The sequence below is a fragment of the Serinus canaria genome, chromosome 17 (assembly GCF_022539315.1).
Source record: "Serinus canaria isolate serCan28SL12 chromosome 17, serCan2020, whole genome shotgun sequence".
NCBI lineage: Eukaryota > Metazoa > Chordata > Aves > Passeriformes > Fringillidae > Serinus > Serinus canaria.
The window spans coordinates 3,541,442-3,556,993 of NC_066330.1; the positions used below are offsets into that span (position 1 = coordinate 3,541,442).

The window sequence follows — 15,552 nt, forward strand, 5'->3', positions numbered from 1 at the left end:
GCTGGGAAGGAAATTTGGGGGCCAGCTGGCCTGGATCTTTCTGTCCCAGGGCAGCAAGGACAGGCACCAAGCTGGGATGGACATGGACTCTCCTCCACCTCCACACCTCCAGCCTCTCTGATCCTCCTGCATGTTCTCCATTCAGAGCTCAACAGCAAAAAGCAATTTATTTTACATTTAGATATTTAATGGAGCAATTTTTCCCAACAAAAGATTTGTCATTCCCCCTCCTCCCCTCCCCTTTTCCAAACCCCATCCCAGAGGTGTCGTTTGTTCCCAGCCATTGGCATCTGGTGGCGTCAAGAGGAACAATCCAGAGCGTGGAGGAGTGGGGAGGGGAGGGAGGGAGGGAGGGGAGGGCTGGGTGGGTGTTGTAGCACCCCTCCATCCCTCTCTCCTTCCATCCATCCATCCCTCCATCCCTGCCACAGCATGGGGGAGCACCTATGGAGCCATCCTGAGCTAGGCAGGACCGTGGGACACCAGCAAGGCTTTTGTGCTGCTCCCACACATCCCTTTGCTCCGTGCCTCAGTTTCCCCGCAGGCAAACAAGCTCCTTCCCCCCTCCCTGGGGCTGCACAATAGCAAACCTCGCCGTTATTATTCCGGGGGTGGGAAGCAGCATTACTCAGAGCCAGCATTGCTAATGACACACTAAATATAGCTCTTCCCATCCCCGGAGGGCTTGCTGAACTCTGCCTGATGAGCTCGAACCCCCTCCTGAGGCAGGGCCAGGACACCGGCTGGCATCGCTGTGTGGGCAGGGATGTTCCCCTCGATGGATGCTCCTGCCTGGAGGTGCTTGGTGGCAGGCAGGGTGTCAGTCCCTCCTGAGCTGTCCCAGGTGCAGGGGGACGGGGGCAGCGGGCTGAGCCCCCGGGGAGGGCGGGCAGTGAGGGCTGGGCTCCCGCAGCCTCTCGGTGATGCTGGGGAGCGGCTGCTTCTCCCACTCGCCCTGCAAGAGAGGTCAGAACCCTGAGAGCACGGCAGGTGGAAAGGTGGAAACATTCCCTCAGAGAGTGAGGAAGGTGTTGGAGGCTCGGTGTTTCTGTCTGCTTGGAGAAATGGCACGAGTTTTAACGTCTGAAGTGGGTTTTAGCCCAAATCAGGGAGTTTTCTCTGAGACATCACTAATTATTCCTAGTGCAGAAGCACCTACACATCCCATGAGCGGTGCAGACATCTGAGGTGTTCCACAAATCCACCCCAGCTGGGGAGTTTCCACCCCAAAAAGTGTTACCTGCCAAGTCAGGCGGAGACAGCTCAACCCAGGGAGGGCCACAGGCCCACCATGCTCTGGAAAACCAGGAATTTCCAGCAGGGATGTGCCTGTGGAGCAGGAGGGATGCAGCAGCCTGGCTGAGGTGCCATGGAAGGGCTGTCACAGCCATCAGGGCTCACGGTGACCACAGCAAGGACAAATCCCCCCACTTTGTGCAGCCGTGGTGACACCTTGTCTTGGGGATGCTCCCTGCAAAGAGCAACCTGCCAGGTGCAGGCAGTGCCCAGGGCTGAGCCCGCCCAGCAGGATCCAGCTCAGATTTGATGTTGGCCTGCTCTGGTGGTTGGTGGAGAGGTGGGCAGGGGCTGGGAGGGCACGGGGGGCTCAGCTCAGGGGGGTGATGCTCTGGCTGGGCTGCCAGCTGCGTGTTCGTGCGGAAATGTCAGCGAGAGGCTGAGCCACAGCGTGAGCAGGAGGAGGGAGGTCTGGAGAGGAGAGGTAGAGCCATGAGTCATCAGCGAGATGAAAGTGGAATTTATGTTTTCAGCTGAAATTTCTGCTGGTATGTCAAGCGAAATGGGCCAGAGCCTTCACTGGGACTTGGAAAACCCTGGGGAAAGATGGAATGGGATGGAGGGACCTTTCCAAAGCTCATGGGGAGTGACCAGAGAGGGGACAGCTTTGCAGGGGAGCACCAGCTGGAGGAACAACTCCTTTCCTGTGCCCTTATGGCTTAGGGGAGCAGTTAAGCATCCTTAGGGTGCGCCTGCTCCAGGGCTCAGCTCCAGCCCTGAGCCCATCTGCTGCAGCGTCTGCCCTGCTGATACATCCCAAACCCTGAGCCTGCTTTTTGGAGAGATCAAAGGCAAGTGGAGTGTCTTGATAGTTGTTGTTTTCAGTGCTTTCGAGGTGAAATCTGAACAGAGTTTACTGTGAGCCCTGGTGGGTGCAGGGGAACTTGGGGATGGCACTGTCCCCACTGCCGCTCACAAGTGTTACCTTGAGATTTGGCTCAGTAATTAGCAGCACTCAGTTCCTTCCAGAAATCATCAGATTTGGGATCACTGAACTGCAAAAATATGAGCTTAATTAGAAGCTGGTGCTTTTCTCTTGGCAGAAACAGCATGGAATAAATGAGATGTCTCCAAGTCAGGCTCGCTCTGAAACACCACCAGAGCAGAGGCTCCTTCGCCCTCACTGTGATGCTCGTGACCCACTTTGTGCCAGCATTGGCTCTGGTCTGCTCAAGGCCCTTCCTGACAGCCCCAAGACCTCTCTGAAATCAAGGGAGTTGCCTGAGTCATAAATTAAGAGGTTTAATTCATAACTCTGCTGCTGCACAAAACTTCCACACCATTTCTGTCCCTGCAGCAAAGCTCTGCGTGGCTGAGAGGTGCCTGGAGTCCAGTTCCAGGGAGGTGGAAAGGTTTCTGCCCACCCCAGAGTGAAACTTTGCTAAAGGGAATTTACAGTGGCAGAAAGCTGGTGGTCATCCCTGCAATCAGCTCAGCATGCTCCTGTGCTGCAGTGGATAGCACTGGATCCAGGCTAATCCAAATTTATTACACTGATAAATGGTGTTGGAAGCTGATGCCAGCAGTGGTTTTAAATCTTCACCATCATCATTGTCATGTGCCTCATCTCTGGGCCTGGTTTTATTTTAAAGACCTCCCAGTCCTTCATCCTTCATGTTTTGCTGGATCACCACCTTTGGAAGCTGCACAGATGCTGTGTGCAATGAACTCGCTCTGCTGGGACCTGGAGTGATTTGCCAAAATCCTAAAAACCACCTCACGTTTCTCCTTGGATCCGGCCCTACTTTAACAGTCAGCAAAAGCAGCCTCTAAATCATTTTATGCAAATTCATCTCCTAATTGGATCTGGCTGGGAGCATCCATGGTGGGCTCCTGATGTATTGTCTCAGCCCAGAGCTGGGCTGGGCTCTGTGTCCTGCTGATGCCAGGGATTTCCAGGCAGCTCCAGCCCCCTGCCCTAAGCCTGCTGGGTTTGGATGTGTCCTGAGCACCACAGACCCAACCTTACATCTGGGAATTGTGCAGGGAAGCTGTGGGAGTGAGGCTGTACCTACCGGGAAGCGGACAGCAGAGGATTTGTTGCAGTGCACGGAGATGGGAGCAAAGCCGTAGAGGGATTTCAGCACATCCCTGTTGAACGTGTTCCAGGGGATGGAGTAAAACTGCTGTGGGACAGAGACCTGTGGGCACATGCAGACCTCCTCATCGTTGAACCTGGGCAGGAGAAAGGCCAAGCTGAAGCACAGCAGTGCTGTGCCTTTCCAGAGCTGGATGTGACCAATTCCTCCCTGCCTGAACCTGGGATGGCTCTGAGGGCAGCGCCAGGCGCAGGGACAGCCTGCAGCAGCCAGCACCTGCAGGGCAGGATTTGGGAGCAGCCCATGGGTAGGACACCCTGTGCAAGGTCAGCATCTCCCCTCTCCTCATGGGTGGATGGGCTGCAGCCTCCTCCCCTGGCGTGGATCCTTGGAGTCTGCCTTGGGCTATAAGGAATATTTTGCATTCATGCACTCAGCCACACACTGACTCTTGCTGAAAAGTCCCTCCCTCCCTTCCTGGTGGGAAGCCATGCTCCAAACCCTGGGTTTGGCTGTTGCACCAGCGCTCCCTGTGCCCCCAGCCCCTCTGTGCAGGGCTCTTTACCTGTTGACAAGGTTGAAGTAGCGGTGCAGGTAGCCCGGATCCACAGCGCTTTTACACAGCTCCAGCTGGGTCTGGGGGTAGTAGTGCACGTAGTTCACACACATCTCCTCCAGGATGCCAAACCCTCCCTGTGGCACAGGCAAAAAGGTGATGGAAGCAAGGCCTGGCTGTGCCCTGCTGGGGCTGCACAGGGGCAGGGAGGGCAGGGGGGCACAGAGCTCACTCACACCTCTGGGTGCACACTCACATGGATCTATATACCTAAAATCTCTCTCTAGATCTAAATCTGGATCTCTAGATAAATAGAGATGAGACAGAGATGATAGAGATAGGTATTCACACCCCTTCAGGTGCATGGCATGGGCAGCTCTCTGCTTGTCTGCCTTCTGTGCAAGGACAGACTTCCAGGCTAGACCGTGTGGTTTACATTAAAATGCAGATTTCCTATAATCCCTCTGCTATATTTAGCCTTGTCCCTGTTGATGGTACCTCTGACAGGCTCTTTTATATTTTTTCCCACTGCCTATGTAAGGAAATAACATGCACTGTCAAAAAATGCCACTTCTCTTTAATTACAATTAATCTCTGGTGGAACAGTTTGTGATGGGAAATAGGGCGACACATGCTACTTCACAATTAGCACCTTCACATCCCCACTGCAAGCAGCAGGGCCTTGTGAGTCCCCTTCTTCCCACCCTCCCTTTGCTTCTGGCTGGGATTCAGCCTGGCTTCATGCAGGTGCCCTCTCTGGGGGTGCCCCCAGCCCACCCTGGGTTGGCCCCAAGGGCAGGGGAGCTGCCCCTGCACTCACCACGGTGGCTCTGCTCCGATCCTCGGTGTTGTATGTGCAGGTGGTGATGAGTTCATCACCCTGGGGGGTTCAAACACAGGAAAATTTAGGGATTGGGGAATGGGAAATTTTCACATGGAAATCTCTGCTCTCCATATCAGGAGACTGCAACCCCACAGGAGTCCCTGCTAAAACTGCATCTCCTGTGGAGATTCCCCAGGGCTGCATCCCAGGGATGGTGTTTCCTGCTTTCCTTGCTTTTTAAGGATTTCTGCGGGGTTGAGAACACCTTAAAATTGCACTTAGGCAAGAGCTTGAAGTGCCAAAACAGGAGCTGACTTGATGGCACAGCAGCCACCCTGCCACAGTCAGTGCTGAGGACTGGGGGACACCCCAGGGCACAGCCCTGGGCACGGCTCCAGCAGGTGCTGAGTGCTTTGAGCAGCTCCAGGAGCTGCCCCCAGCTTTGCAGTCAGGTCCTTTCCCATCTGAAGAGCCCTGGGGCAGGTTCCACCCCTGCTTTCCAACCCACTCCTGCTCTGATGCCGAATCTCTTCCTCTCCTTCCATCAAGCAAGGCCAGAGGGCAGCACCATGGCTCATCCTCACCCCCCAGGAGCCTCCCTCTGCCAGACGAAGCCCAGCTAAATCAGGAGCCTCATTTAGCTCCTGCCTGCCCACACACCAATTCTGGGCCATATGAGAATGGGCCTGGTTGTCCTCAAAGTATCTGCGTGGAGATGGCACAGATGACCCAGGGACCCTCCCTCCAGCCCCCCTGGGAGTCCCCAGATGGGATGGGGGGATGGAAGGAGGCAGGGGACTCAGGACCATGGGATCAGGATGTGCTGTTTGGAACATTTTTTTGGAGCAACTCACCGGAAAAACAGCGACCACTTCTTTCAGCATGCGGATCTCCTGGGAGGGGAGGGAAGGGCACACATCAGAGCAGTGCCACGGTGGCACTGTGCCCAGGGGGGACACCCAGCCATGCCCCCTGCAACCCGTGTACCTGGAAGTGAGGGCTGTAGTGGCTGTCAGCGTTCACAATCTGCCTCTCCCTCCCATCCCGGGTCAGCACCGTCACCACTTTCCTCCCTGCCAGGTGTGTGTGCAGCTGGGAGGCGAAGATGCGGATGCCAGCAGAGGGCAGAGCCTAAGGAAGGAAGGAGGGAAGGACAGCTCAAGCCCCGGTGGGAGCCCTGTCCCTGTCAGAACCCAGGACACTCCTCTGACTGCCCTGGAGGACTCGAGACCTTGGCAGGGGGCTGAGAGACCTTGGCAAGAGTCAAAACCACCTGTGCCTTTGATTTTAGCCCATGGGAAAAATTACCAATTTTGTGTAAGGAGTCACTGCCATTCTACTCAAACTCTTGTTTTCTACTCAAACAAGAGTTTGAGTAGAATGACAGTGAATTTGTCACAAGGTTAAAAAGTAGAATTTGGGGGATTTAGAATGAGGGTTCAAGAGGCAAAATGGAGAGATCTGGGCATGTCCTGTCCTCCTTCTTGTTCTTGTCCTCTGTCTTCTGCTGGGATGGTGGCACCTTTGGTTGGTTTAGAGTGGAGACAGACTGTCTGACACAGGTGATAGGTATTGGGAAATTATTGTAAATAAAGCACAAGTAGTTCTTAGTATAAAAAGCCAACACCAGCCCAAGGGCAGGGACTGTGCTACAACCCAATCTGCTGGACAGATCTCAGCAGGTAAGAGAAAGAATATCATAGAAAAGAGAAAATAAACAATCTTGAAAACCAGAGCCGAGGAATCTCGACTTCTTCTTCCATTGTGGGGCTGGGAAAAAGGCTTTTAATACCTCGTGAGCCATTTCAACCACAGAAACCCTCTCACATCCCCTCCCTCAAATCCCCTGGCTGCATGCTGGGAACTGGCTGTCCCTGTTCTGGCTCTCACATGGTGTTTAGGGGATTGCTGCACCCCTGGAGAAGCAGCTCAGTGAGCTCCTTGCAGAGGCACAAACCCTCATTGCTGCCAAATCAATGCTCCAGGGCAGCAGTAGCAGCTGAGGCAGATCCTGCTTCCCTCCCTGCTCTCCTTGGTGGTGGCACAAATGATTCCTTGTGGGTAAGCCCTACAAAAACACACACCAAAGCTTCACTGAGAGAGCAAGGTGGGCCCTTTGGAACCATCTTTGAGGGAGATCTTGGCAAGTTCCCCGGGAGCAGGAGCCAATTTTCCCAGCCCTGTGAGGGAAAGCACCACTGGGACACGGCCAGCTCAGCAGTGAGTTTTATGGGAATGGTACCCCGGGGAGCTGGAGCAGATGGCTCCCCAGGAGAGCTGCTTCCAGGGGGATTCAGCACATCCCAACCAGCTGCTCTCTGTTTATTGTACACAGCAGATTTTTCATTCCTCACGGTGAGTTTAAGACTTCAAATTGGCAGCCTGCAGTTTGGTGCTGCCAGGGAAAAACCACGGGAAACCTTTCTCCCCTGAGGTGCAGCCAGGCCAGAGGGGACAGGCACTCACCAGCTGGGTGCATTTATCAGTGCAGTATCCTGTGAGGATGAAGTTGTCCTCTCCAGGGGGAATGGCCATCACTGGGGTGTACACCAAGCCCAGCTCCATGATTCCAGCATCGTAGGGACGAAGGGTGGCCGTGTAGTACAGCCGGATCCCCGAGGAGTCACGGCGACCTGGGGGACCAGGGGACAAGGACAAGTCACTGCAGGGACAAGGTCAAAAGGTGAAAGACAAGGACATGCTGTGGGGAGCCTCTTGCTCCCAGCTTCCTTCCTCTGTTTGAAATTGCTGTAAATCCTACAGATTTTCATGCAAATCCTCACTGAGTGACCCCAGAGGCACCTGGTTCCCTGGTGAGGGCACTGACCTGAAGCTGGATTGTGCCAGGACAGCAAGGTTAGGGTGCCTTTAGAGAGCCCAAAGCAGAAGGACAGAGCATGGGGTGCTTTGGAGGACTCCCTCAGGAACGTGGCTCACTGCAGCTTCTTTAATCCAAAAATCCCAAAGGGAAAGAGCAGGGTCAATAGGTCAGGAGGGGTTCAGGGCAGCTCTGAGCTCCCTGTCTCCAGGCTGGAGCCCACCCAGGGATAAGAATAACGAGGGAGACACTATTGGTTAACAGGCAAAAGCAGCTGAATGATGGAAGATGTGAACTCTGTATTTATAGCCATGTTTCTTCTCGAGTTGCCGAATGTGCTATGATTGATCCACGGTACATATGCTCTGGCCTCCTAAAAATATCCTTGGTTAGTCAAGAAGCTGCTTGTTTTTATGTTAATGAAGAAACTGGGTTGTTTGGAATCCTTCTTTTTTTTTCCAATGTGTCTCCTGACAATGTTATCGAAGCAGGAGAACAGGAATCAACATCCACATCCCCCCCTCCCCAGGCAGCCTGGTCTCTCTGGTGACTTGGCACTGCTGTCACTCCTGCTCTGGGCTCAGACCCAGCCCCTGCGTGGAAATTGGTGGCACTCCTGAGACAGCCCAGCTGAATCCTGGTGTTGCCCTGGATCACATCCTTGCAGGAACTCTGTGGGGGCAATTTTCTGCCTGCAGGCTCCTTTGTTAAGCATTCTTCCCCACCTCTGGGTGTGCACTTCAGTGAGGATGGCTTTGCTGAGACCAGAAAAGCAACAGCAAGGTGGGGATTTAATGTACTCTTCCTGCAGGGATAGATCTGGACCATCAGCTCTCCACCAAGCTGAGAGCAGGGCCGTGGTTTAGCCAGAGAACTCCCCAGAAGGTGGCAATCCTGCCCTGGAATTTCCCCAGCTCTCCTGCCATGGTCACACAGGTAAAGCAAAGGGCAGCCCCTCACCTTTGAACACCAGGGGATTGTGGTAATGGATCTCCAGACGCAAATATCTGGAGGAGCCTGGGCCACCAAAGGCAAGACCTGCTTCTTCAGGGTAATAGAAAGCCTGGAAGCAGAAGGGAGGGTGTTAGGGGAGCAGCAGGGTGGCTTTCCTGGGAACAAGGCTGGAAAGGCTAAGGGAATGTGTGGGTGTAATCCTGACCCACACCAAGGGCTGAGGGACATGACTTGTGCCCTTGGTTGGGCTGGGAGAGCTGCCCTCGCTTCCAAAAGCTTCTCTCATTCCACATGCAGTGGCACAACACCTGAATGTTGTCACAAAATCATAAAATACCCTGAGTTGGAAGGGACCCACAAAAGGATTATTGAAATCCAACTCCAGGCCCTGCACAGGACAGGCCCAGGAATCCCTGAGTTGGAAGGGACCCACAAAAGGATCCTTGAAATCCAACTCCAGGCCCTGCACAGGACAGGCCCAGGAACCCCACAAGGATTCTGAGAGTGTTGTCCAAAACCTCCTCGAGCTCCCTCAGCCTTGGGGCCGTGACCATTCCCTGGGGAGCTGTTCCAGTGTCCCACCCCACTGATTTATGGCACCAAAGAAGAGGAAAACTGGGGACAGGCAGAGAATCCAACACACCCAGAAGGGGCTGGGCAGCTCAGCCAGGGTGAAGCCAAACCCCAGCAGCTCCCAGGGTGAGGGCAGCCCCAAAGCGGCACCGGGACGGCCTGGGAGGCAGCAGGGCCTGGCTGTCACCCCAGGGGACGTGTCCCTTGTCACACCCACCTGTGCCCCCATGGCCCAGGCTGCCAGCACGTGCCTGCAGTAGTTGAGGCGCTCTGGCTTCATCTTGGAGTCGCAGGGCCCGTTGTAGCGGGGGAAGCTGTCAAAGTCGGCCGCGCACTGGAAAACCTCCATGTGGTGCACCAGAGCCTCGTTGCCCGCCGTGACCACCGGCTCGTACTGCAAGGCAGGCCCAAGGAGGAGAGGACACTCTGAGAGCCCATCCCTGAGCCCTGCAGGCCCCCCGAGGTGCCAGGGCAGGAGTATCTGTGACCTCGTACCAGTTTCTGCCTCAGGATGGGGAGGGACAGCTGCTCAGGGCATGAGGCACCGAGGGCCAAGAGCTTTCCCCTCATATTTTGCTTATGGCAGAGCTAAGCAGGCCCAAAGAGGAGAGGACACTCTGAGAGCCCATCCCTGAGCCCTGCAGGCCCCCCAAGGTGCCAGGGCAGGAGTATCTGTGACCTGGTACCAGTTTCTGCCTCAGGACGGGGAGGGAAGGTTGCTCAGGGCATGAGGCACCGAGGGCCAAGAGCTTTCCCCTCATATTTTGCTTATGGCAGAGCTAAGCAGGCCCAAGGAGGAGAGGACAAGCTGGGAGCCCATCCCTGAGCCCTCCACACTCCCCGAGGTGCCAGGGCAGGAGTATCTGTGACCTGGTACCAGTTTTTCTGCTTCAGGATGGGGAGGGAAGGTTGCTCAGGGCATGAGGCACCGAGGGCCAAGAGCTTTCCCCTCATATTTTGGTTATGGCAGAGTTAAGCACCTGGGTACTTCAAAGGGGAAGCAACATGTTAGTTGTGCCCAAGGAGCATTTAGGTCAGGTGTGGAAATATTTAATTTCTTGGCTGGCTTAGGGACCAGCCCAGAGCCCACCAGAACACACCAAGAACCAGCTCATCGTTTCTCCAGCAAGAGACGGGGATCAGCAGAAGACCTTGGTCTGTTTTGTGATGACTGAGTCCTTTACCAGGGGTGAAGGTGGCCCTAGGGATGTTGCTTTTTCCTACAGAGTCCTGGCTGTGTTGTTGTTGTAGCTCTGCCTGCAGCCCTTGGGTTTTGTTTCTGTCCAGCAGCAGCTTGGGGCACGTGGAGGGGGATTTGGGGTAGGGAGAGTGACTCAAGCCTGAGGAACATCTCTGGCTAAAAGTGCCAGCTGCAGAAGTGATCTGCAGCAGCAGGAAGGTATCAGGAGTTACACACTTCTTACTTACACACAGATGATTCACTTCACACCATCTGTCAGAGAGAAAATCCTCCTTCAGAGCCTTCCTTTGCATCGTCTCTCCCCTCAAAATCACTGAGCGCTCGCTGCAGCTCGAGTGTCTGCAGGTCCTCCTCATCCCCATGGAGTGGTTTTGACTCTGGATGTGCCAGGTCACCTCCTGAGCCACCCCCAGACCTGCTGGGTGCTCTCCCATCCTTTCCTCGGGGTTGCCAGCAGGTTTCTGCCTCTCCTCTGCAGGAGATGGCCCAAGCAACACGTCTGGCAGTGCCCACAAGTTGCATTTACGTCTGTAACTCTCTTTTTTCGGACTATGCCTCATCTTTTAGATGCCAGTTCCCATCCTGGCTGGCTCTGCCCTGTTCCCATCAGCCCTGTTCCTTTGTTTCCTGTGGTTTTATGCTCCTCATGTGGGCCAAAATCCTGCTGTTCTTTCTGCAGGGAGTCAGCTCTGAGCCTGCCCTGGAACCTGCTGGATGTGCCAGGTGGGAAAACATTACCTGGCCCCCTCCTGCTGAGACTCTCTAGGAGACAAGAGGATGCTACTGACTGGTGGGGAAGACCTGGAAGAGGTTTTAAGGCCACATTTGCATGTCAGGGCCTGAAAGCCTCCCTTTGTTGTGGAATTTGCAGGATGTGAACACAATTACTGACCCACCCTGGGGAAAGCAGCCCTCTTCTCCTGCCCCTTACCATGATAATGTGGTGCTTGGAAAAGCCCTCTGGGAGTTCTGCCATGTAACACCAGTAGGTCGTCTCCTGGCTGGGAATGACAACATCTGGGGCTGTTATCTCCATGGTCTGCATGTCTCTGGGCAGCTCAGGGATGCTGATGTTGGGTTTTAGCAGCTGCACCCTCTGCAGCCCCCCGTGGAGGGCAGAGACGTTGATGGCTTGCAGGGAGCGCACCGGTTTCTCCAGGATGCCGTAGATCAGGTGCACGGTGCCATCCTGAAGCCAGAGCAGAATACACCTGTGGGTTTTTCATGCAGAACAGGAGCTGCAGGGACCATTAGCACCAGCACTGATGGCATGACCCCAGAAATGGGTCTTGTGACCATGGCTGCACCAGCAGCTCACTGTGCTATGCTGTTGCAGGAAAGCTCTACATCCCAGGGTGATGTGGTCACTGAGGGTTCCCTAGCAGGCTACCCATCAGTTCCAAAAAAGGGACACATTCTCCTTGCCCCTTCCAAGCCCCTCATGAGCTCCAGGCTGGGACAAACCCATCAGTGCAGGGCTCATCCTCCCCTGCAGCCCAGCAATAACCTGGGGGGTAAGAGCACAAACAAAACTTCTCCCCGAAGTCTTCCCTTTTCTTCCAGCTTCTTTTCAGGGTGGAAGGTACCACAAGAAGCTCTGCTGAAAGTCTGCTGCAAACAAGAACACTGAGAGCTCTGGACAGGAGATAAGGGAGAAAGGAAAAAGAGAACAATGTTTTCCTAAAGGATCAGAGAATAAAGGCCAGCGAGTGTTTTCGTGGCTCACACACACAGATTGTTCCCTCCAGGGCTCTCAGTGTTTTGGCAGACGGCAGACACTTCTCACCACAAGAGAAGCTTTTGAGCACCAGCAGCAAAAACTCGAGGACACTCTGTGCCCACGTTGGCTCGAAAATATCCTGCCCACAAAAGCTTTGATGTGAGATGAGCCTTGCACTGATTCCAGGGCCTGTAGCTGAGCCCCTGAGCTGTCTGACAGCCCCCACTGGGAGGGTTTGTCCCAAATCCCAGCTCAGAGAGGAGTGGTGGATGCAGAGCCAGGGAGACACCACCGAGCATGGAGCAGCACCTCTATTTGCTGTCCCCTTGTCCCAGCTCCTGTCACCACCCTCCTGTTTGCCTGCTGTTGATACACCAACCCCTCTTCGTGACACTCCCAACAGTTGGCTCCAGACTGTCAAGCAGAGTGATGCAGGAAGGATTTATATAGACCCAAAGCATGTTCAACAGGAGCTGATGATGCAAACGAGCTAAAAGCTACACTTGAGGGAGCTTTTGAAGGGGTTGTGAATAGATGGTGCCAAACATTACTCATGGGCCAGGGCTGACATCTGTAGCTCTCTTCCTCTCTGCCTCACACAGCACCAACACCTGATGCTGTGCCCAAACAGGGATAACCCTGCAGGACAGGGCTGGAGCTGTTCCCCAGGGCTGGGATGGGACTGGGGGTGCCACAGCAGGGTGAGGGTGACGCCATACCTCTATCAAGTAGTCCTTGGGGTCACAGGTGCTGAAGGCTCTTCTGAAGAGCAGGTAGAGCCCCTCAGGAGCCCTGCGAGCCCCAAGGAGCTGGTAGTCCTGTTGGGAATCCATGTGGAGCTGCCCCTTGGCATCACTCCAAGCATCCTATGAGAGAGAGAGCAGCCTGCTCAGCCAGAGGTGCCACAGGTCCTCCTTCTGTGCACCCTCAGCAGCCCAGAGCTGCAGGATGCCTGTGCTTTCGTTCATGCCCACCTCCAGGATCTCCTGGGGAGATCCATGCTGGAATGGCCTCTGCTACAGGATCCCTGGTGTTCAGACAGACCTGGGAAACACCTGAGCCAGTACTAACAGTCTGCAGAAAGACCTTTACAAGCTGAGGTGTGAGTGGGGAAAGGTGGGGAAGGGAGGGAGGAAAGCCCCCAGGGACATGTGAAGGTGTTGTGTTGGTCTGTGCTGGATTTTGGGTGTGTTTGTCTTGGGGGGGACCCTGTGGAAGGGAGGGCTGGGCTCTCCAAAACCCTTGGCACAAACCAGCCTCCCTCAATTTAAGATCAGACCCTTGCTGGGATGTAATGTCAGCCCTAGAAATTGCTGCCCTTCTGCAAAATCCTTAATATTTTGTGGTCAGATTGTTCTGGCAGCCCAACACGTCCTCCTAAAAACTGCTTGTTGTAGAGGATGGTGACAAAGCCACACCAAGAAGCAAAGCAGCAGGATATTCCTGTGCCTCAGGGTTTGAAGGTTTGGAGTATAAAATGCTGGGATAATTTGGATTGGATCAGGGCTGTTTCTTTGATCTTTTGTTTCTCCTGTGGGTCTCCTGTTTACTCCAGAAAAGCACCCAGGAAGTAGCTGGCTGTGTGCACACAAGTAGCTGGTTCTCTTATCTTGGGAGGAAAAACCAGAAGAAAAAGGATAAAGCAACTTGGCATCACGTCAGCCAGAGCTATAGAGTCATATTTCCAGAACATATTGTCCTTAGAGGGGGAGAGGGAAATCAGCTCCATGGAGCTCTCATGACATTTGTTTTCGTAGGAATATGGAGCGCAAGTTAATCTCATAGTACATGGGGGGCTGAACAAATGTGGATCTCTTTAACAGCCAACACACTTATCCAGAAGAAAAGCTGCCGGGAGAGAGAAAAGCAGGACTGGAGAGATTTGTAGAGATCTCCTTGCAGGATGCTGTTCAGCACCAAGTGAAAGAGAAAACCCGAGCGCTGCCGGGTGTTTCTGTTTGTCTTTGGGGGAGCACAGGAAGGCAGATTAGAAATGATCCTTTATGTTTTCTTTACATGATGCTGTGAAATCCTGGAGCATTTGGCCCACCACAGACCCTGAAAGGCTGGTAATTAGCAGGAAAAGAGCTCAGATAATAAACCCTTCTTTTCATGCTTTCATTGCACTGCGGATCACATTGCGGCTGATTGCGAAAGAATGTGTTTTATGGTTAATTTGAAGTAAGCAGAGAGGTAAAATTTAACTCACTGGAAAGCTTCACACGGGCAAAAATGGGAATTTCTTTCTGCAGCCAAGCACAATCACAATCAGCCTGATGTGGTAGGCTGGGGATAGGGCTGGGAAAACCACCCAGACAGGAACCCAACAAACAGACAGTGGCAGGAAAGATGGAGTTTGCAGCAGCGACAGCAAACAACACAACTGAAAATCAGTTTTCCCAAATACATTTGCACCTTTAATTTCTGACAGAACCCCATGCTGCCATGTTATCCCATTGATCCCTCTGTATGCAACTCAGCTGGGTTCTTCCTGCTGGCAGGAGCAGCCTTTCTGCCTGGTGACTTTTGCCCTGTCTAGAGCCATTAATGGGAGCTGTGGTTAATTTTTGATGTGGCTGGCAGCAGCACACGAGTGAAGCAGGGTGTTGATGTGTGTGTCTTTGCAGCTGAACACAGCAGAGACACCCAGCTCCTGGCTCCCTCAGCCTTGCTGATGTGCTGCTGTGTTTATTCTTTCCTCTTTTGGGTTAGTCCCCATGCCAAACCCACCATGTGGATCTGGGGTAGAAACCCCCGAGACCTTCTGGACCCTGAGCAGCGGGGCTGCCCCAGCGTGTGCCCTGTACCCCACTCTACCAAACTACCAGCTGCATTCAGAGAGCTGCATTGCCAGGGAGGGAACCCCAAAAGCACCCACGCAAGCACTCAGGTGACTCACCCCAAAGTAGGAGTTGTGCCCATCACTCCAGAGTACGGCCAGGTCTGCGTTCTCAAGCTCACCCCGGTCTGACATCCCGAAGAGGAGCCCAAAGTGCAGCTCCCTGATGAGCAGCTGGAAATGCACGGCTTGCTCGGGGTAGCTGACATTCCAGGAGAGCTCCAGCAGCCCCTGGGGATCCAGGGGCACCTTGTAGGGGAAATCACTCTGGCGGGGCACTGAGCCCTGCAGGGCCACCACCAGGATGACCAGGAACGCTGCCACCAGGGTGAAGTACATGGATGCCACCTCCCTCAGCTTGAGGCTGGGGCAGGAGCAGGGCTTGCTCCTGGAGCTCTGCATCCTGCCAGGACAGCACCCGGCACCTGGTGTGCCCATTTATGTGCTGGCCCTCCTGGGCAAGCTGGGTAAGTGACACTCTTTAATTGCATTTAGCTGTTGGGAAATTGGACTGGTGTATTGACCCCCGTCAGCTCCTGGCCAAACACTTGTCATCTGCTGTCTCCCCTTAATTGGGTCTAATTGCACCTGGACATTATCAATAGCAATTGGGTTTGACTGGGCTGATGTGATTCGCTCTTAAATCTTCTTTAGTGGCTGGGAAGGGCTGGTTGCTCACAGGCTGCTCTGGCTGAGCCCTCGTGGACATGCTCTGCATTCTTTGTAGTGCCTT

General features: G+C 54.1%; 1 protein-coding gene across 1 annotated transcript; it reads right to left on the reverse strand.

Moving 5' to 3' along the window:
- Positions 1-371: 371 nt before the first annotated feature.
- On the reverse strand, positions 372-15,310 carry DBH (dopamine beta-hydroxylase). Its single transcript, XM_009093375.4, is given in 13 exon segments — positions 372-955; positions 3,312-3,471; positions 3,901-4,028; positions 4,712-4,771; positions 5,569-5,607; positions 5,702-5,845; positions 7,181-7,347; positions 8,493-8,595; positions 9,277-9,453; positions 11,192-11,449; positions 12,700-12,846; positions 14,880-15,250; positions 15,253-15,310. Coding segments are annotated over 13 exon segments (1,947 nt in total). The 3' UTR covers positions 372-820.
- Positions 15,311-15,552: the final 242 nt, after the last annotated feature.